Below are 15,116 nucleotides of genomic sequence, written 5' to 3' on the forward strand. Positions count from 1 at the left end.
ACAAAAATCCTACTGGGCAGCTCACATTAATGAATTTGATGTCTCTTCCTCCAAAACGCAGAAGCTCAGATTAAAGACCCGAGTTATCTCAGATATCATTGAACTTCCATTAACTATTTGCGGCCCCTTTCTCACTGGCATGATGTATGTTCTTGCGTGCCTTGGCTCTGGGGGGAGTTTCCAGCTGTAGGTATGAAATCATTAGTTATGGAATCAAATACATATATCTCCACTGATGACTGGACTAGGAGCAGCGTTTTGAAGGTTCAGGGCTGTGACCTGGGGTGGACAGGAGTGAACAAAGGGACCACGTTGCCGTTGGCTCCGTCCTACTATGTCCTTTTCACGCACGCACAGGGATCAGACACATGCCATGTGGCTGCTTCATTTCTCCTAAGCCTCCAAATAAGACTGAAAATTTGGGAAAAAATTAAAATCATTATGAAGAGGAAACAGAAAAGCTGAGACAAAGCCACTCATAATAACCCTTCTCAGGACTGGGGGTGGAGAGGCCTTAAAAGTAAGAGTAATATTCCCACCATCTGGGAATCAGAGCAGATTAAAGCGCAGTTCATGGTGAGACATGAGCTAGCATCCATCTGTATGGTACGAGATGGTGGTTTTGATCATGTATTCTGTTTATATATGGCTGGGGTGTTTGTCATGAGAAAAGCTACGGCTGGAGGGAACGCCAGAGAGCATTTTGGATTCCTCTTTCCCTTTGGCAAGACTGAGAACCAGAGTTAGACCGAAGCAATGTTTGTACAATTTGCTCCTAAACACCTACAGATATGAAAATCCACATCCTCCTTACACAATTCTTCTAGTGCCTAAATACATCAGGACAATGGCTGAGTGGCAGTTAGATTGATAGAAAGTCAATGAAATGAGGAGGATGAGAAGAACTGTTGTCCTATACAATAAGGATCTTTGGGAAATCGATATAGCCTATAAAAATATGCCAATCTGGGGACTTGTATTAGTCTGACTCACTGTTAACAGAGATTTCTTCCAGGACTGGAATTGTACGTGTTACAAGGACCCCTGGATTCACATGATACCAAAATCCTTTGGAAACATTGGCACAGGCACATCGTGGAGACTCATAAATCCTCCTGAATGCACATCAACGGAGATCCTCACGTTATGTACATGCTAAAATATAAAAAGCTGGACATTGGTACAAGGAGAATAATGGAGATACAGGAAGAAAACAGATGTAGATTAGCAACAGCTTTAAAGTAAAAGGTACTGAACAGTGATTACGATGCTATCTGTCCTTTTTCCCATGTACTATGTCTTGTTCACACCTGACAACTGCTCTTGCCCACTCTGGTTTCACAGAATCACAGAATCCCAGAATGTGAGGGGTTGAAGGGCCCTGGAAAGCTCATGCAGTGCAATCCCCCCATGGAGCAGGAACACCCAGATGAGGTTACACAGGAAGGTGTCCAGGCGGGTTGGAATGTCTGCAGAGAAGGAGACTCCACAACCCCCTGGGCAGCCTGGGCCAGGCTCTGCCACCCTCACCCCAACAAGTTTCTTCTCAAATTTAAGCGGAACCTCCTGTGTTCCAGTTTGCACCCATTGCCCCTTGTCCTGTCCCTGGTTGTCACCAGAAGAGCCTGGCTCCATCCTCCTGACACTCCCCCTTTCCATCTTGATCCCCAGGAATGAGTCCCCCCTCAGTCTCCTCTTGTCCAGCTCCAGAGCCCCAGCTCCCTCAGCCTTTCCTCACACGGGAGATGCTCCACTCCCTCCAGCATCTTGGTGGCTGCGCTGGACTCTCTCCAGCAGTTCCCTGTCCTGCTGGAACTGAGGGGCCACAACTGGACACAATATTCCAGGTGTGGTCTCCCCAGGGCAGAGCAGAGGGGCAGGAGAACCTCTCTGACCTACTGACCACCCCCTTCTAACCCACCCCAGGTACCATTGGCTTCCTGGCCACAAGGGCCAGTGCTGGCTCATGCTCATCCTGATCTGGTGGCCTATAATAGACACCCACAATAGTATCACCCTTGCCAGCCCACCCCTTCACTTCCACCCACAGACTCTCAACTCGCTCCTCATCCGTGCCTGGACAACACTCAATGCATTGTAGTTGCTCTCTCACGTAAAGAGCAACTCCACCACCACGCCTGGCTGGCCTGTCCTTCCTGAAAAGGACACAGCCATCCATGACCACGTTCCAGCCATGTGTGCTGTCCCACCATGTCTCCGGAACTGCCACCAGATCATCATCTCCTGCCCTAACAGAGGTTTCTAACAGCTCCTGCTTATTCCCCATGCTGCACGCATTGGTGTGCAGGCATTCCAGAGAGCGAGCTGAGCACACCCATCTCACCCAGGGGGATGGGAGGCCTCCCAGCCTTCATCAGCTCTAGAGTGATGCCCCACTGATGCAAGCCCAGCTACAACCCCATCCCCCTTCAAGTCCAGTTTAAAGCTCTCCAAATGAGCCCTGCTAATTCCTGTCCCAGCAGGTTTGTCGGTTAAACTTTTGGAAACCTGGCACCATCAAGAGGAGAGGCCAAGCAGACAGAGCAAAGGCCATCTGACCCAGCCACACCATAGGAACCACAGAAAATCTCCACAAAGATCAAGCACGTTACCCTACAAGCACGTTACTCTACTCTACGTTTCTTTCATGAGAGACAGCAACTGGCATCCGTGAAGACTTCGACATTTTGGATGGAAAACAAGCTGTTTAAACCTCATCCTCGGAACACAGGAGGAGCTTCTACACCTTCACCTCACTCAAATGTTGTAACTTTTTACAACAAATTTTTTCCTACTTGAAGGAGGGCGAACTGAGAGACATGACATCAAAACGTTTCATTTTGCTGCAAAACTATTAAAACAAAATTGGCCTCTCTCCCCACAGATTCATTTTTTCTGTACTGCGGCTTTTCCTCCGACACTGATGTAATGCGAGTTCATGTTACCAAAGGCTGCTGGGGTTATACAACACATTCACTAGTTCTTCATCCCTGAAGATGTCAAGTAGGAGGAGGAAATGATGCTAAGATTCGCTGAGTACCGAGCTATTAAGGTATTTACCTCTGAAGTGGCGTATTTCCTGAATGAAGTGTGAAGGCGGTCAGATTGCTCCATCACAAAGCAGCCTCTTACTGCAGCCCCGCGCTGCTGGACACGCAGCTTCTTGAGGCTACGGCAGCAGGAGCTGTTGCTTTAGCCTTCAGGAATTTAGTTTATTATAGATTAAAAGTGAAATTATCTGCTTTTCTGGTTGTAGCAGAATTAAAACCCTAAATAAATTGGTTCTTTGAAACAAGTCAGTACCTTTGCATGGTGCTTTTGCTCAACCGGTACCCAGCCGTGCTGAGAGCATCACCACGGAGCCTTGGGCTGAAACCTACAGATGAAGCCAGTGGGTTTTTCAGGCTCTGCTTTGAATGAATCTTTCTTAAATATATATATATATATATATATATATATATATATATATATATATATATATATATATATATATACATATTTATCTTCAGGAACGAGACTCAGAACTACACCAAGAGCTACAGATGATCCATGTTGCTTCCAAGGCTTCTACTCGAGTCTCCTGTTACTAGAGACTTCCAAGGATGCTTGTAAACATGTCAAATACCATGGCTGCTTTAAATGGAGAAATGGAACAGAAATTCAGCAGCACTCACGTCTCCAGTAAGTCTGGTGCTTGGAGACTTCATCTTAACAGGCCTTGTGATGGAGCAGGAACTCATTTTCCCCTTGGAAGGGTTAAGTTCTTTGCTGTCACGCTCATTATTCTCGGTAGGTCAGTCACAAGCACCTCACCTGGCCGCAAACTCGCCGCCTGCCCAGCCAGGATCCTCTTTGAAAAGTGTAACTTTTAACATCTCTCAGCAAAGCAAAGCGCTCTGTTTGTCTTGGCAGGGAAGACCTGTGTATACACAGCTGGAGAGCTTGTTTTGTCTCTTAGTACAAGTCTGGACTGAACCAAATCTCTAAAGGCTTTGTAAAAATGCTCTCTTTATTTAAAGAATTTTATACATTACAAGATGTCTCCAAAGTCTGCCCCTGCTCAGACCCCTGGCTCTCCCCTCCCCTCCTCTACAGAGGACAGTTGGATTTTTCAGTCCCTTCTGCATCCAGAAGTTTCTTTAAGAACGGTCCAGCTTTCCTTTCAAACACAGCCAATGCCCGCATCGATTCATGAACCTCAATCCTTCAGATACTCATGAGCGAGAAAAAAAACCCAAAGCAGCTCTCCAGACACAGCTCTGGAGTTTGGGTTTAGGAGAAGGAATCTCATAGAGTTTTCGAAAGAGAAAGGCTGTTATCATCACACCTTTCCAAAACTACAGCAATTAATATCTGCGTGTGCACGCGTGTGTGCCCGCATATGTTCATGTGTTAGAAAAAGACAGAGAAAAGGATTAAAGAATATATATAACCGCAACGCTCCACCGATATCTGTGTTTGCAGGAGAGCACAAAGAAGGAGACTGCAAGAACAGAAGGTTATTTCAGTAAATGCGTGTGGAGGCTTTTAAAGAGCTTTCCCTTCTCTGCGTCCAATAAATGTGAAGCTCAAACCACAGCAGAGGCCTTTTATGGGGCACCTGCACCATTAGGTTCAAGTAGATAGTTTTGCAACCCGGGGAACGTTGCACAAGTCGGTGGAGTTGTAGTATTTCTGCTGGCCGCTGTTCAACAGGGCCGACTGATGCCTGGGTACCGGAAACCAACTGTTGTTTCTATCTCACCCTCTAAACCACGTTGCCAAGAATCCCAAGAAAAGGGAAAAAAAGTAAAGGCAAGAACTGTCCAATTCTTGGACATGGAGTTAAAAAGAATTAGTCCGATCTCAGGAAAGCGAGAGGCTAGAAAAGCAGGATACGTCCAGGGTGCTTTGATCTTAATCCTGGGAGTTTGCACGTTGGCTTCACGTTTCGGTTTCATTTCTGCTCGGTGCCACTCTGACTCTTGCCAAAACTCATATCGGAGCAGTGCTGTGAGATGTCTATTTAAGCCAACAGGAAAGGGAGAAATGTCGTGTCTCAGCCAAAACCTCAGTGCCCAAATGTAAACCTGATCTACCCACCCGGCACACACTGGCTGGACGAAATACAGCAAAGCCACATGTCCCGAAGAGCCACACTGTGAGCTGGTGAAAGCTGTGGTTCTTACTGGAGCTGTTCCGATTCAAACTGGATGAGCAGCTGGCATTGAACCGCGTGAGGTTTTCAATAAACCAGAGCTGGCTTATGTTTCCCCTCAAAACACTTCTACTAAAATAAGGTTCTTTCATGGAAAACCTTACGTTCTGGTCATAATTTTCAAGTAAACATAGTACTAAACCATACAAATCATTTTGCAAAGGTCGGAATATTGACTTTTGGGGTTTCAGGTCCACGTTCATTTTCAAATTATTGGCTGTTAGCATTGGTGACATCATTAGTTTCAATTTTTGATGGAACATGGTATTGACCTCCTTCGCCCAAATGTAACTGTCTCCTGAAGCACACGGGACAGGTCAAATTCAGGCAATATACTGAGTTGCTGCAAGAATTTGATTTTTAATACACACCCTTAAATACACAACTCCTGTCGGTGATAACATCATGAGAACGTGTTCCTTACCTCGCTCGCACTGCGGACCGGTGAACCCATAGACACAAGCACAGCGGTTTGGCCCAATGCATCGACCCCCGTTCTGACAGCCGTTCTCACAGACAGCTGCGTTGGAACAGAAAGAGGAATCAGTGACTTCTGCTCGGAGTGAAACCACAAGGTGAGATGTGCGGTGCTGGCGGGACTTGGAACGTCATCTACTTCGTGTTGCTCACCCATCAGGAGTCTCCTCCACAAGCGAACATACAGAGAAAAGGCTGATATTTTTGTTCCGGGAAAATTACTTCCTGTTTATGAATGAAGCCATTTATAAAAAGGCCATAAACTCTTATTTCACTTGAGAGGATTTCCTGCGCTCTGGAATTCTTATTTCACTTGAGAGGATTTCCTGCGCTCTGGAATCTCAGTTCATTCGGGTCAGCTTTGGGATTTAAATGTCAAGGTCAAGATGAACTAATACAAATGAGAAACTGCATAAAGGCAAATGCTTAATGAATGACAACAGTGAAACGTGAGGAGACTACTCAGCCATTTAATCCCACGTACCCAAAGCAAAGAAGAACAGTTTGATCAACACACAAGTATTCATTGACTTAAAATTAGACCTGTTAGACCCTTAGTTGAAAGCCTGCAGTCAACAGTCTAGGACTGAAGACAAAGGAGTAGGTTGCTAATTAGGTTCTGTGCTGAGGCTGAGCTAATTGAACGGGATGCAGCAAGACTTCTGCATGGGACGTGAGCGGTTGCTGGTTGTCACAGGTGCCACTGACCTATTAAAGTGGGGATTGGACTGGATGATCTTTTGAGGTCGCTTCCAATCCCTGACACTCTGTGATTCTGTAAATCTCAGCAGCTGTAATGACTAATGAGAGGAGTCCTGTTATGACACTACTAAAGTTCCTATGCAGAGCTTCACTCTCTGAGCTCCCCAGTTGCCAACACCGATGCACTGAATCACAGAACCATTTGGGTTGGAAAAGAACCTCAAGATCATCGAGTCCAATCATTACCCCAACCCTGGCACTGCCTCATGTCCCTGAGAACCTCGTCTCACCTCATTAGAGAAAATGGCCTGAGATGCCAGACTAAAGCTGCACTTCACAGCGACCTTTTTCTCATCCCTCAGCAGCCCACAATCCCTGGGGATTGTTCCAAATATACATGTATCCAATAATCACAGCACAGCCAGGTCAGAGTCCCCAGGCTTGACAAGAGACCAAGAACACATGCATGGGACTGGCATGTCCTTCAGAGGAGCATCATAGGATCATTTTGGTTGGAAAAGCTCCTCAAGACCATGGAGTCCAACCATAGCCCACCCCTGGCATTACCCCATGTCCTGAGAACCTCATGTCCGTCTGTCCAGCCCTCCACGGATGGTGACTCCAGCACTGCCCTGGGCAGCCTGTTCCAATGCCCCACAGCCCTTTGGGGAAGAAATTGTTCCCAGATCCAACCTCAACCTCCCCTGGCGCAACTTGAGGCCGTTTCCTCTGCTCCTGGCGCTTGTTCCTGGGGAGCAGAGCCCGACCCCCCTGGCTCCAAGCTCCTTTCAGGCAGTTCAGAGATCAGAAGGTCTCCCCTCAGCTCCTGTTCTCCAGCTGAACCCCCCAGGTCCCTCAGCTGCTCCCATCAGACTTAATAATGACATAATAAAGATGAGAAGAATATAACCTCATTAAATGTCTACAGCGATCTTATCTGACACCCCAGCCCTCAACCAGGCAGGTGCTGCTGCATTTCTCAGCCTTCAAAGGCTACACCCGACTCTCTATTGTCCCCCACCCTCTCCGCACTGTCCTGCCAATATCTGAACCATTCCGAAAACTCTACTGAGAATATTATAGGCGGAGCTGGTAGCAGCACATAATTAAGGTTGCCTAGCGCATTCCACTATAAGCCCTGGTTTGCTTTTACTTATAATTTTCCCAAGCTTTAGCTGTTCAAAATGAAATTTTCCATATGGTGCGTCTGCCTTTAGTTGAACTTTTTGGAAAGTTTCAGCAAAAATGAATCTGTCAGAGCTGAGGATAAGTTTAGGGGAAATATGGTGTTTCGCCCATCTTTAAATAAATTCTCATCGACTTCATGGAGAAGCTCAGTGATTCTGACTCTGATACAGGGATTTGCCTGGAAAGTTCTATTTGATCAGCGATTTTTTCAAAACCATTGCTAATTAGACACTTATTAACGATGATGCCTAAACTGTCTGGTTAATTCTGCAATGTGCATGAGCAATGATTTTAAATTGCCAAATACCTTTCATGGGAAACTAGGAGAGAGAAATTCAATTCCTCTCTCTGAAATGCTTTGACAAAACAGAAAACCAAGTCATAAAACATCGTAAAACTACTTTCGACGACTATACTGAGGTTTCCCTATAGAAAGTCAGCATAGTCAAATAAACATCTAAAAAATGAGACACACCCCGCCCCCCACATAACCTCTCTAGTCCCGAGAACCTGAACCCAGCCTTGTCCAGAGCAGGTTTTGTAGGTACTTACGCTGCCCACAGTACGTTCCAGTGTAGCCCTTCTGGCAGAGACACGACTCCTCGTTGCAGCTTCCGCCGTTCATGCACCTCACGTTGCAGGTTTGAACTGTGGAGAATCACAGAATCCCAGAGTGTCAGGGGTTGAAGGGCCCTGGAAAGCTCATCCAGTGCAATCCCCCCATGGAGCAGGAACACCCAGATGAGGTTACACAGGAAGGTGTCCAGGCGGGTTGGAATGTCTGCACAGAAGGAGACTCCACAACCCCCTGGGCAGCCTGGGCCAGGCTCTGTTTCATATTTCAGTGGAACCTCCTGTGTTCCAGTTTGAACCCATTGCCCCTTGTCCTGTCACTGGTTGTCACCAGAAGAGCCTGGCTCCATCCTCCTGACACTCCCCCTTTCCATATTGATCCCCAGGAATGAGTCCCCCCTCAGTCTCCTCTTGTCCAGCTCCAGAGCCCCAGCTCCCTCAGCCTTTCCTCACACGGGAGATGCTCCACTCCCTCCAGCATCTTGGTGGCTGCGCTGGACTCTCTCCAGCAGTTCCCTGTCCTGCTGGAACTGAGGGGCCACAACTGGACACAAGATTCCAGGTGTGGTCTCCCCAGGGCAGAGCAGAGGGGCAGGAGAACCTCTCTGACCTACTGACCACCCCCTTCTAACCCACCCCAGGTACCATTGGCTTCCTGGCCACAAGGGCCCAGTGCTGGCTCATGGTCACCCTGCTGTCCCCAGGACCCCCAGGTCCCTTTCCCCTACACTGCTCTCTAATAGGTCATTCCCAACTTACACTGGAACCTGGGGTTGTTCCTGCCCAGATTCAAGACTCTACACTTGCCCTTGTTCTATTTCATTACATTTTTCCCTGCCCAGCTCTCCAGCCTGTCCAGGTCTCTGATGGCAGCACAGCTTCCAGTGTCACCACTCCTCCCAGCTCGGTGTCACCAGCAAACTTGCTGGAAAGAAGAATTCTTCTCTTTTTAAGAAGAGCAGGGAAATATTACACGAGGATGCAATGAGTTGGCTGCAACAGGAGACGAACACCTCCCGTGTAACACGTGTTCGAATTACCATGGTTCTCTTGTGGCAAACAGTTTTTAGAGGATACAGTTTCTTTGGTGGAGGAAAATCATCAACTCTTAAGACACTTATTTTCCTTTTACAATTATTATGTGGCCTTATTTGCGAGATTTAATACAAGAGAGCTTTCTTAAGAAATTTGAACAGAAAAGCACGTATCGTCTATTCTTCCTACATTAGAGTTCAGCTTTTCACACTAGATTACGACACACTGAATGTCACTAACGCGCTGTAGGAATACAATAGCAATAAAGAAGAGTAGGGACATTTTATACTGATGTAGACACAAAGCCAGTGTTTGCTTTAACTGGAACGTGGTATTAAAGCAGAAGAGCCCAGAATGGGACATCTACTAAACACTGGGTTACAAACACAGGTCAAACAGCTTTAATTCTTGACCAAAGGGCCTGGAACGATGCGTTTTTCCTTTGTAACATGTGGCGATTCCAACTGCAAGCGCCTGAGGTTGTAGCGGGTCCTGTGAAGGCTGTTTCTTTCGGCATGTACACCACGGTTCGTGTCTGCCAGGGGTAGGAGGAGCCGTGACTTGGCGGCTGGAAGAAGATGGGGCTGGATGGGAGCGGATGCTCAGCTGTGCCTCGTGTCTCCTCCGCAAAGTTCCAAGCAGGGAAGAGCGAGATGCCTGTCCAAAAGGCAGCAGGACTCACGAGTGTCCGATAGGGACAGTTATTTGGTTGACGCCTTGTTCATAGGAAGCCCGAAAGGAAGCGGGAAGTCGCTGTGTTCAGAACGCTCGGCACGTGTGCTGTACATTTAATCCATGGTGTGGTTTGAATTAGTCGTGATGTCTACTATCCTTCCTATGGCTCTACGGCCAGAGATCAGGCCAAATTTAGATGAAAGCTTAATCATTAAGGAAACTAAGCTTGAGGCTTCAAAGCATTGCCCGGATTGTCAGACGGGAGAGCGGCCTCTCTGGGAAAAGGCGCCGTTTCCAGCACACGCTCACCCCTCGCTACAATTAATCAGCCCTGGGAAAGCAATTACACACAGCAAAGCCGGGAGGGCTGCCCAGAGGTAGCGAGGAAGCGTCTGTCTGTCGGAGCTGTCCGTCTGTCGGAGCTCTTCCCTCCGCAGCATCCCGAGCCTCGCGTGCGATGCATTCACCGAGGGGTAATGTTTAGCAAAGCTGAGAAAATTGGGGAGTTTTCAGGGTCTGGACATAAGAAGAGCCCTGATGCTCATCCAGAAACCTTCCAACTAATTAGCAAAGGGTACTCCTAGACCTATAGAGAGTAAGTCCCATCTGTTACAATCCCAAAAGCCCTGAGCTCCCATCACTGTCTGACTTATCTCCGAGTCTCACACTGTCAGAACCCCCTGCAGATGTGGAACGCAGGAGAACATCTTTCAACCAAGAATTTAAAGGCCTGTTACGCTTTGTCGGGTTTTTCCAGGGTAGCAGAGACCAAAGTTCCAGGAAGAAGAGAACGACAGCCCGCCCTAGTTCACTTTTCCCGTGATTGGGCTGGATTGGATTAGTTCTACAATTTGTTTTAAAGGATCAGTGGCTGCAGCTGTTCTGCCATCAGTCGTGGCGTTTGCAGGCAGGTTTTCTGTCTGCTTACTGCCTGCTACTATCTAAACAGTCACTTGCAAATTACTCCTAAAATATCTTTACTCCCCAAAGTAGGAAACCAAGCTTTTTGTTATGACAGAGAGAGGCAGAGTGGCTTTTATTGCCTGTGGAATGCACAATTTGTCTGCTTTACCTCCCCTGAAGCGTTCATGATAAATGCAGATCCAAACATCCCCACAATGAATGCCAGATTTGAGGAAGCCCCTGCAGAGGAACGGACCCCCCCCCTCTCCTCGAGCACACGCTGAAATCCACCCCAGGCTCAGGGGAACGCCAGGTCTGCGCCCAAATGTATATACAGCTTACAGCATTCCTTACATTCCTCCGTGATTGCAAACATATGGACCCTCGCTCCAGAAACTTTTGTGTCTCCAGCACCTTCCCCCCGGCAAACGAAGCGCGGGGAAGGTTTGCGGAGCAGCGCTCGCTGGGGACATCGGCGGGGCCGGAGCACAACGTGGCACTTCGGAAACAGATTCTGGGAATTTCCTTCTCGGAGTCACACCCCGAATGTGGTTTTGAGGTTTGGTGGGGGGGACTGTGCTGATTCTCTGGCCTTCAATCAGATGCCTGCAAGTCACTTTGTTAACAATAGCTTGCCTACAGATGGGCAACAATGGAAAATTTGTGGGTTGTCTCTAGCAATGGCCATTGGAGACCTTGAAAGGTTCCACAGAATTCCATCAATTTTTGAGCTTTACATAGGGTATGAGCTAAATCAGCCTTCTTAAAACAGCACCGCCCCACAGCTCTGCTGCTTGGCTTGGCATCTCTGCCAGGGCGCAACTTGCAGTTCACAACAGGACAAGGGGCCATGGGCTTCAACTCTGCCAGGGGAAATTGAGGCTGGAGATGAGAAAGCAATTCTTTGCAGAGAGAGTGGTCAGGCATTGGAATGGCTGCCCAGGGAGGTGCTGGACTCACCGGCCCTGGAGGGTTTGAAACTGAGATTGGCCATGGCACTTAGTGCCATGATCTAGTCAATGGACTGGAGTTGGACCAAGGCTTGGACTGGATGAGCTCTGAGGTCTTTCCCAACCCAGTCCATTCTGGGATTCATCATGTCACTGCAGTTTGCTAAAAACGCTGGGAAATTCTTCCTGGCATCTGAATCACAGCCTAAGAACAATGTCATATTTTTTATTTCCATTGGAAAAAGTACTTATTTGGTTAACAAAAGCAGTGACAGATTTAATTCTGCTTCAAAGAACACCCAGGGTTGGATGGACTCTCTGGCAGCAGTTTTGCTATTTGCTGCTGTGAGATGTGCTTTTTGAAGGATTTCTCACACCAAAGTAGCAGAAATTGCAAGGAGGTTGTCAGTTTTCTCCAGGTATCAGGAGCAGTGAAGACCCTTAGTAAAAGCACCCCAAGAAATGCAAGATTTTATGATTACTGCCCAATTCAGATTAGAACCTGGCTGCCAAAACACAAAATATTTCAGAGATGCAAAGAGAGACGTTTCATTTTGTTGTGACTGGGCATTTTTTAAGTGAGTACGTAACCACTCCAGAGAGAGAAGAATCACCAGCAACGTTCTCTTACCTCCAGCTGAGCCACAGTTGGGAGACAGTTGTCCATTGGAGCACGTACACATGTTCGGCCGTGAACAAAACCCATCGCCACAAGAATTCCTGCAAATTGCTGGAGGAGGAAAAGGAGACAGTGATTAGCACAATGTGCTGTGAATTTGCTCACAGATGTGGTTTTGGCTGCCAAAAGGGTGTGAATTTGTTTCTTTTAAGAAAAATAACCTGGGAAGGAAGCTGGGACGCTTATTGAGGACACTGGTGTGGGCAGCACCACAGTGGGGACGACAGACTGGGGAGAGATTTTTGAGCAGGGCCTGTTGTGATAGGACAAGGTGTGATGGTTTAAACTAAAGGAGGGAGATTCAGGCTGGACATGAGGAAGGAATTGTTGGCCCTGAGGGTGGTGAGAGCCTGGCCCAGGTTGGCCAGAGAGGGGGTAGATGAACCATCCCTGAGACATCCCAGGCCAGGCTGGACGGGGCTCTGAGCAACCTGAGCTGGTGAAGATGTCCCTGTCATGGCAGGGGGGGCACTGGGGGAGCTTTAAGGTCCCTTCAACCCAAACCATTCTGTGATTCCATGGTTCACAGAGAATTCCTAGACACACATTCCTTTTATCACAGACTGTGTCTGGTCCTGCAACCACTTTGCTTTTCAGCAGCAGAGGGTGGGGGAGTCACATTTCCCTACTTTTGCCTGCTAGAAAAGCTTCTCAACAGAGACAAGTGACATTGACACTGAGCCAGGTTGTTCTTTTCCTTCAAATCTTGGTGCTTTCACAAAGCATTTTGCAGTCCATGCTCTGGCATGGAGGAAACCGGCTGTTTCTGTTGAATGAGGGTTGAGCCTGAGTCAGCCAGAGATGCACCAGCAGGATGCCTTCACATCCCTCCCCATCCTTTCTTGCCTGGAACCCCTGCTAATCTCTTCCCCTTCCTGTGCCATGGGAGCCAAGAGCATAGCTGGCAGTCCTGTCCCACCTGTGTAAGCACGGATTTTATTAGAGCCCCACAAAAATATCTCGTCTCTGTGTGTTTTATAAATACAATTACAACCCGCGGTCCCCTGAGGACCTCCAGCCCAGATGGCATGTTTTACAGTTATGAGAAAAGTCAGCAGACAACCCCGAAATGTCGCTAACCCCGCATGCCACGGAGCGGCGATTTGGCTGCGATTTCCTTAACCCTTCGCTGCAGCCTGTGTTGAGCTCAGGCCTTGGTGGGGCATCTGCTCTTCACGGGATGGCGAGAAGGACTTTGTGAGTTCGCTTGTTCTCATGGGGAAATACAGAAGGGCACAGAACTCCCTGTCTTTCCATCACCCCGGCTGAAGTCAGATGCATTTAAATTTGTGTTATCGCACCTCTTTGTTGCCTTTTAACAAGTAGAATGCCATATTCTGGCACCAGTTACTCATTGTGTGTAAGGACACATCAACTGGCCCCATCACTCAGAACACAATAGACACCATTTCCTTTGAGAGGAGAATATTTGCAGCTCTGGGTGTGGTTTGGTGTATTTGAGGTCCTAGACAGCTCTATATTAGGAAACATGAGGCATTTCTCTCTAAGATGGCTGAGTTTTAGACTCTGAACATGGAATAAGTTCTGGAATATGTGATCTGTATGATGGGGGAGATCCTGCTAGAGAAGCCTATTGTTTTCCCCAATTTGTCAGTTATTTTTAGGAAGATTTAGGAAAGTGCATTCACATAGAATTCCACGTGTGCTTTAATGCAGAAGATTTATTCAGAAAGCTAAAACACTGGGAGATACAAACATCCCATAGTACTGTCTGCTATTCTGTATGTCCAGATTGCGCTTAATATCCCCAGGACACTGTATTTACTGTGTTTCAGAACAAAGCGTGACCAACGCAGGTACAGCTACCCCTATTATCTCTAATTAGAATCTCATTTATCTAAGCCAGAGCTGACTTTCACTTCCCCTGGGAGCATCCACCAAAGGGCAGACTCCTTCATCACCCTATAGCTTTTGCTTATAACCTACAGAAATACAACACATCGCCCCCTTGGTGGATTTTATAGGTGTATATCAGCACTTGAGAGTCCAGTAATGCTCTCCTCCAAACAGGAAAGCTACCTGCCAAAACAGAGCTGTGATTTACCTAAATCAGCATCCTGCTTTGGACGGCCACTCGGAGAAGAATGCAAATTGCTGCTTGTGGGCACCGTCTCACGATGTGATGTTTGCCATGTCAGCATCCAGCTGCTGTTCTAGCAACTCAATTATTTCATCTAAACAAGCAGCTCTGCAAGAACTTTCTCAGAAGTCTTTCCTTTGAGGCTAATCTGCCAAAAAGCAGGTGCACAAGCCACCAAGCAACGAGGAACACGGTGGCAATTTGGCAGAAGATAAAAGGGATAAGATAATAAACGGGAGCAATGACAACCACCCTGCTCTAATCAAGGGTAGCAGGAATGAGGGCTCCCAGCCATTGCTGCTCCTTTCCTGGTGGATTATGAGATGTTGTGTCATCTGCTGAAGTGTGAGATGTGTTTTGCATCCCGCACAGCCCTTGGTGCCTTTAACAGGAGAACAGATACTCACGGACGATGCACTGGTTCCCTCCGGGCAGCGTTTTCCAACCGGGGCAGCAGTAGGAGTGGAACCTCGAACCACAGACATTGGGGCTGAAAACCAAAAAGAGTTTTTCCTTATGTCTCTGTGCAGCGCCATTGGAGAAGTTCAGCATGTATCACCGTGGCAGCAGAGCAGCTGAACGGCCTCTCGTGGGACGTTTCTCTGCCAAACTCCTTTCCATTTGAACAAGACAGGC

General features: G+C 47.6%; 2 protein-coding genes across 6 annotated transcripts in view; one reads left to right on the forward strand and one right to left on the reverse strand.

Moving 5' to 3' along the window:
* The window catches only part of LOC110355552 (killer cell lectin-like receptor subfamily F member 1), a 201,229-nt gene that overhangs the window by 100,525 nt on the left and 85,588 nt on the right, over window positions 1-15,116 (forward strand). The gene's annotated exons all lie outside the window — the stretch shown is intronic.
* Window positions 1-15,116, reverse strand: part of FBN3 (fibrillin 3) — a 98,674-nt gene that overhangs the window by 64,162 nt on the left and 19,396 nt on the right. For all 5 annotated transcript variants that reach the window (XM_065042615.1, XM_065042618.1, XM_013367468.3 and 2 more), the window contains exons 3-6: window positions 14,888-14,970; window positions 12,332-12,430; window positions 8,117-8,212; window positions 5,622-5,717 (exon numbers count right to left, since the gene is read on the reverse strand). In XM_065042615.1, the coding sequence (XP_064898687.1) occupies window positions 5,622-5,717; window positions 8,117-8,212; window positions 12,332-12,430; window positions 14,888-14,970 (374 nt within the window). The remainder of the gene's footprint in view (window positions 1-5,621; window positions 5,718-8,116; window positions 8,213-12,331; window positions 12,431-14,887; window positions 14,971-15,116) is intronic.

This window comes from Columba livia, chromosome 27 (assembly GCF_036013475.1).
Source record: "Columba livia isolate bColLiv1 breed racing homer chromosome 27, bColLiv1.pat.W.v2, whole genome shotgun sequence".
Lineage (NCBI taxonomy): Eukaryota > Metazoa > Chordata > Aves > Columbiformes > Columbidae > Columba > Columba livia.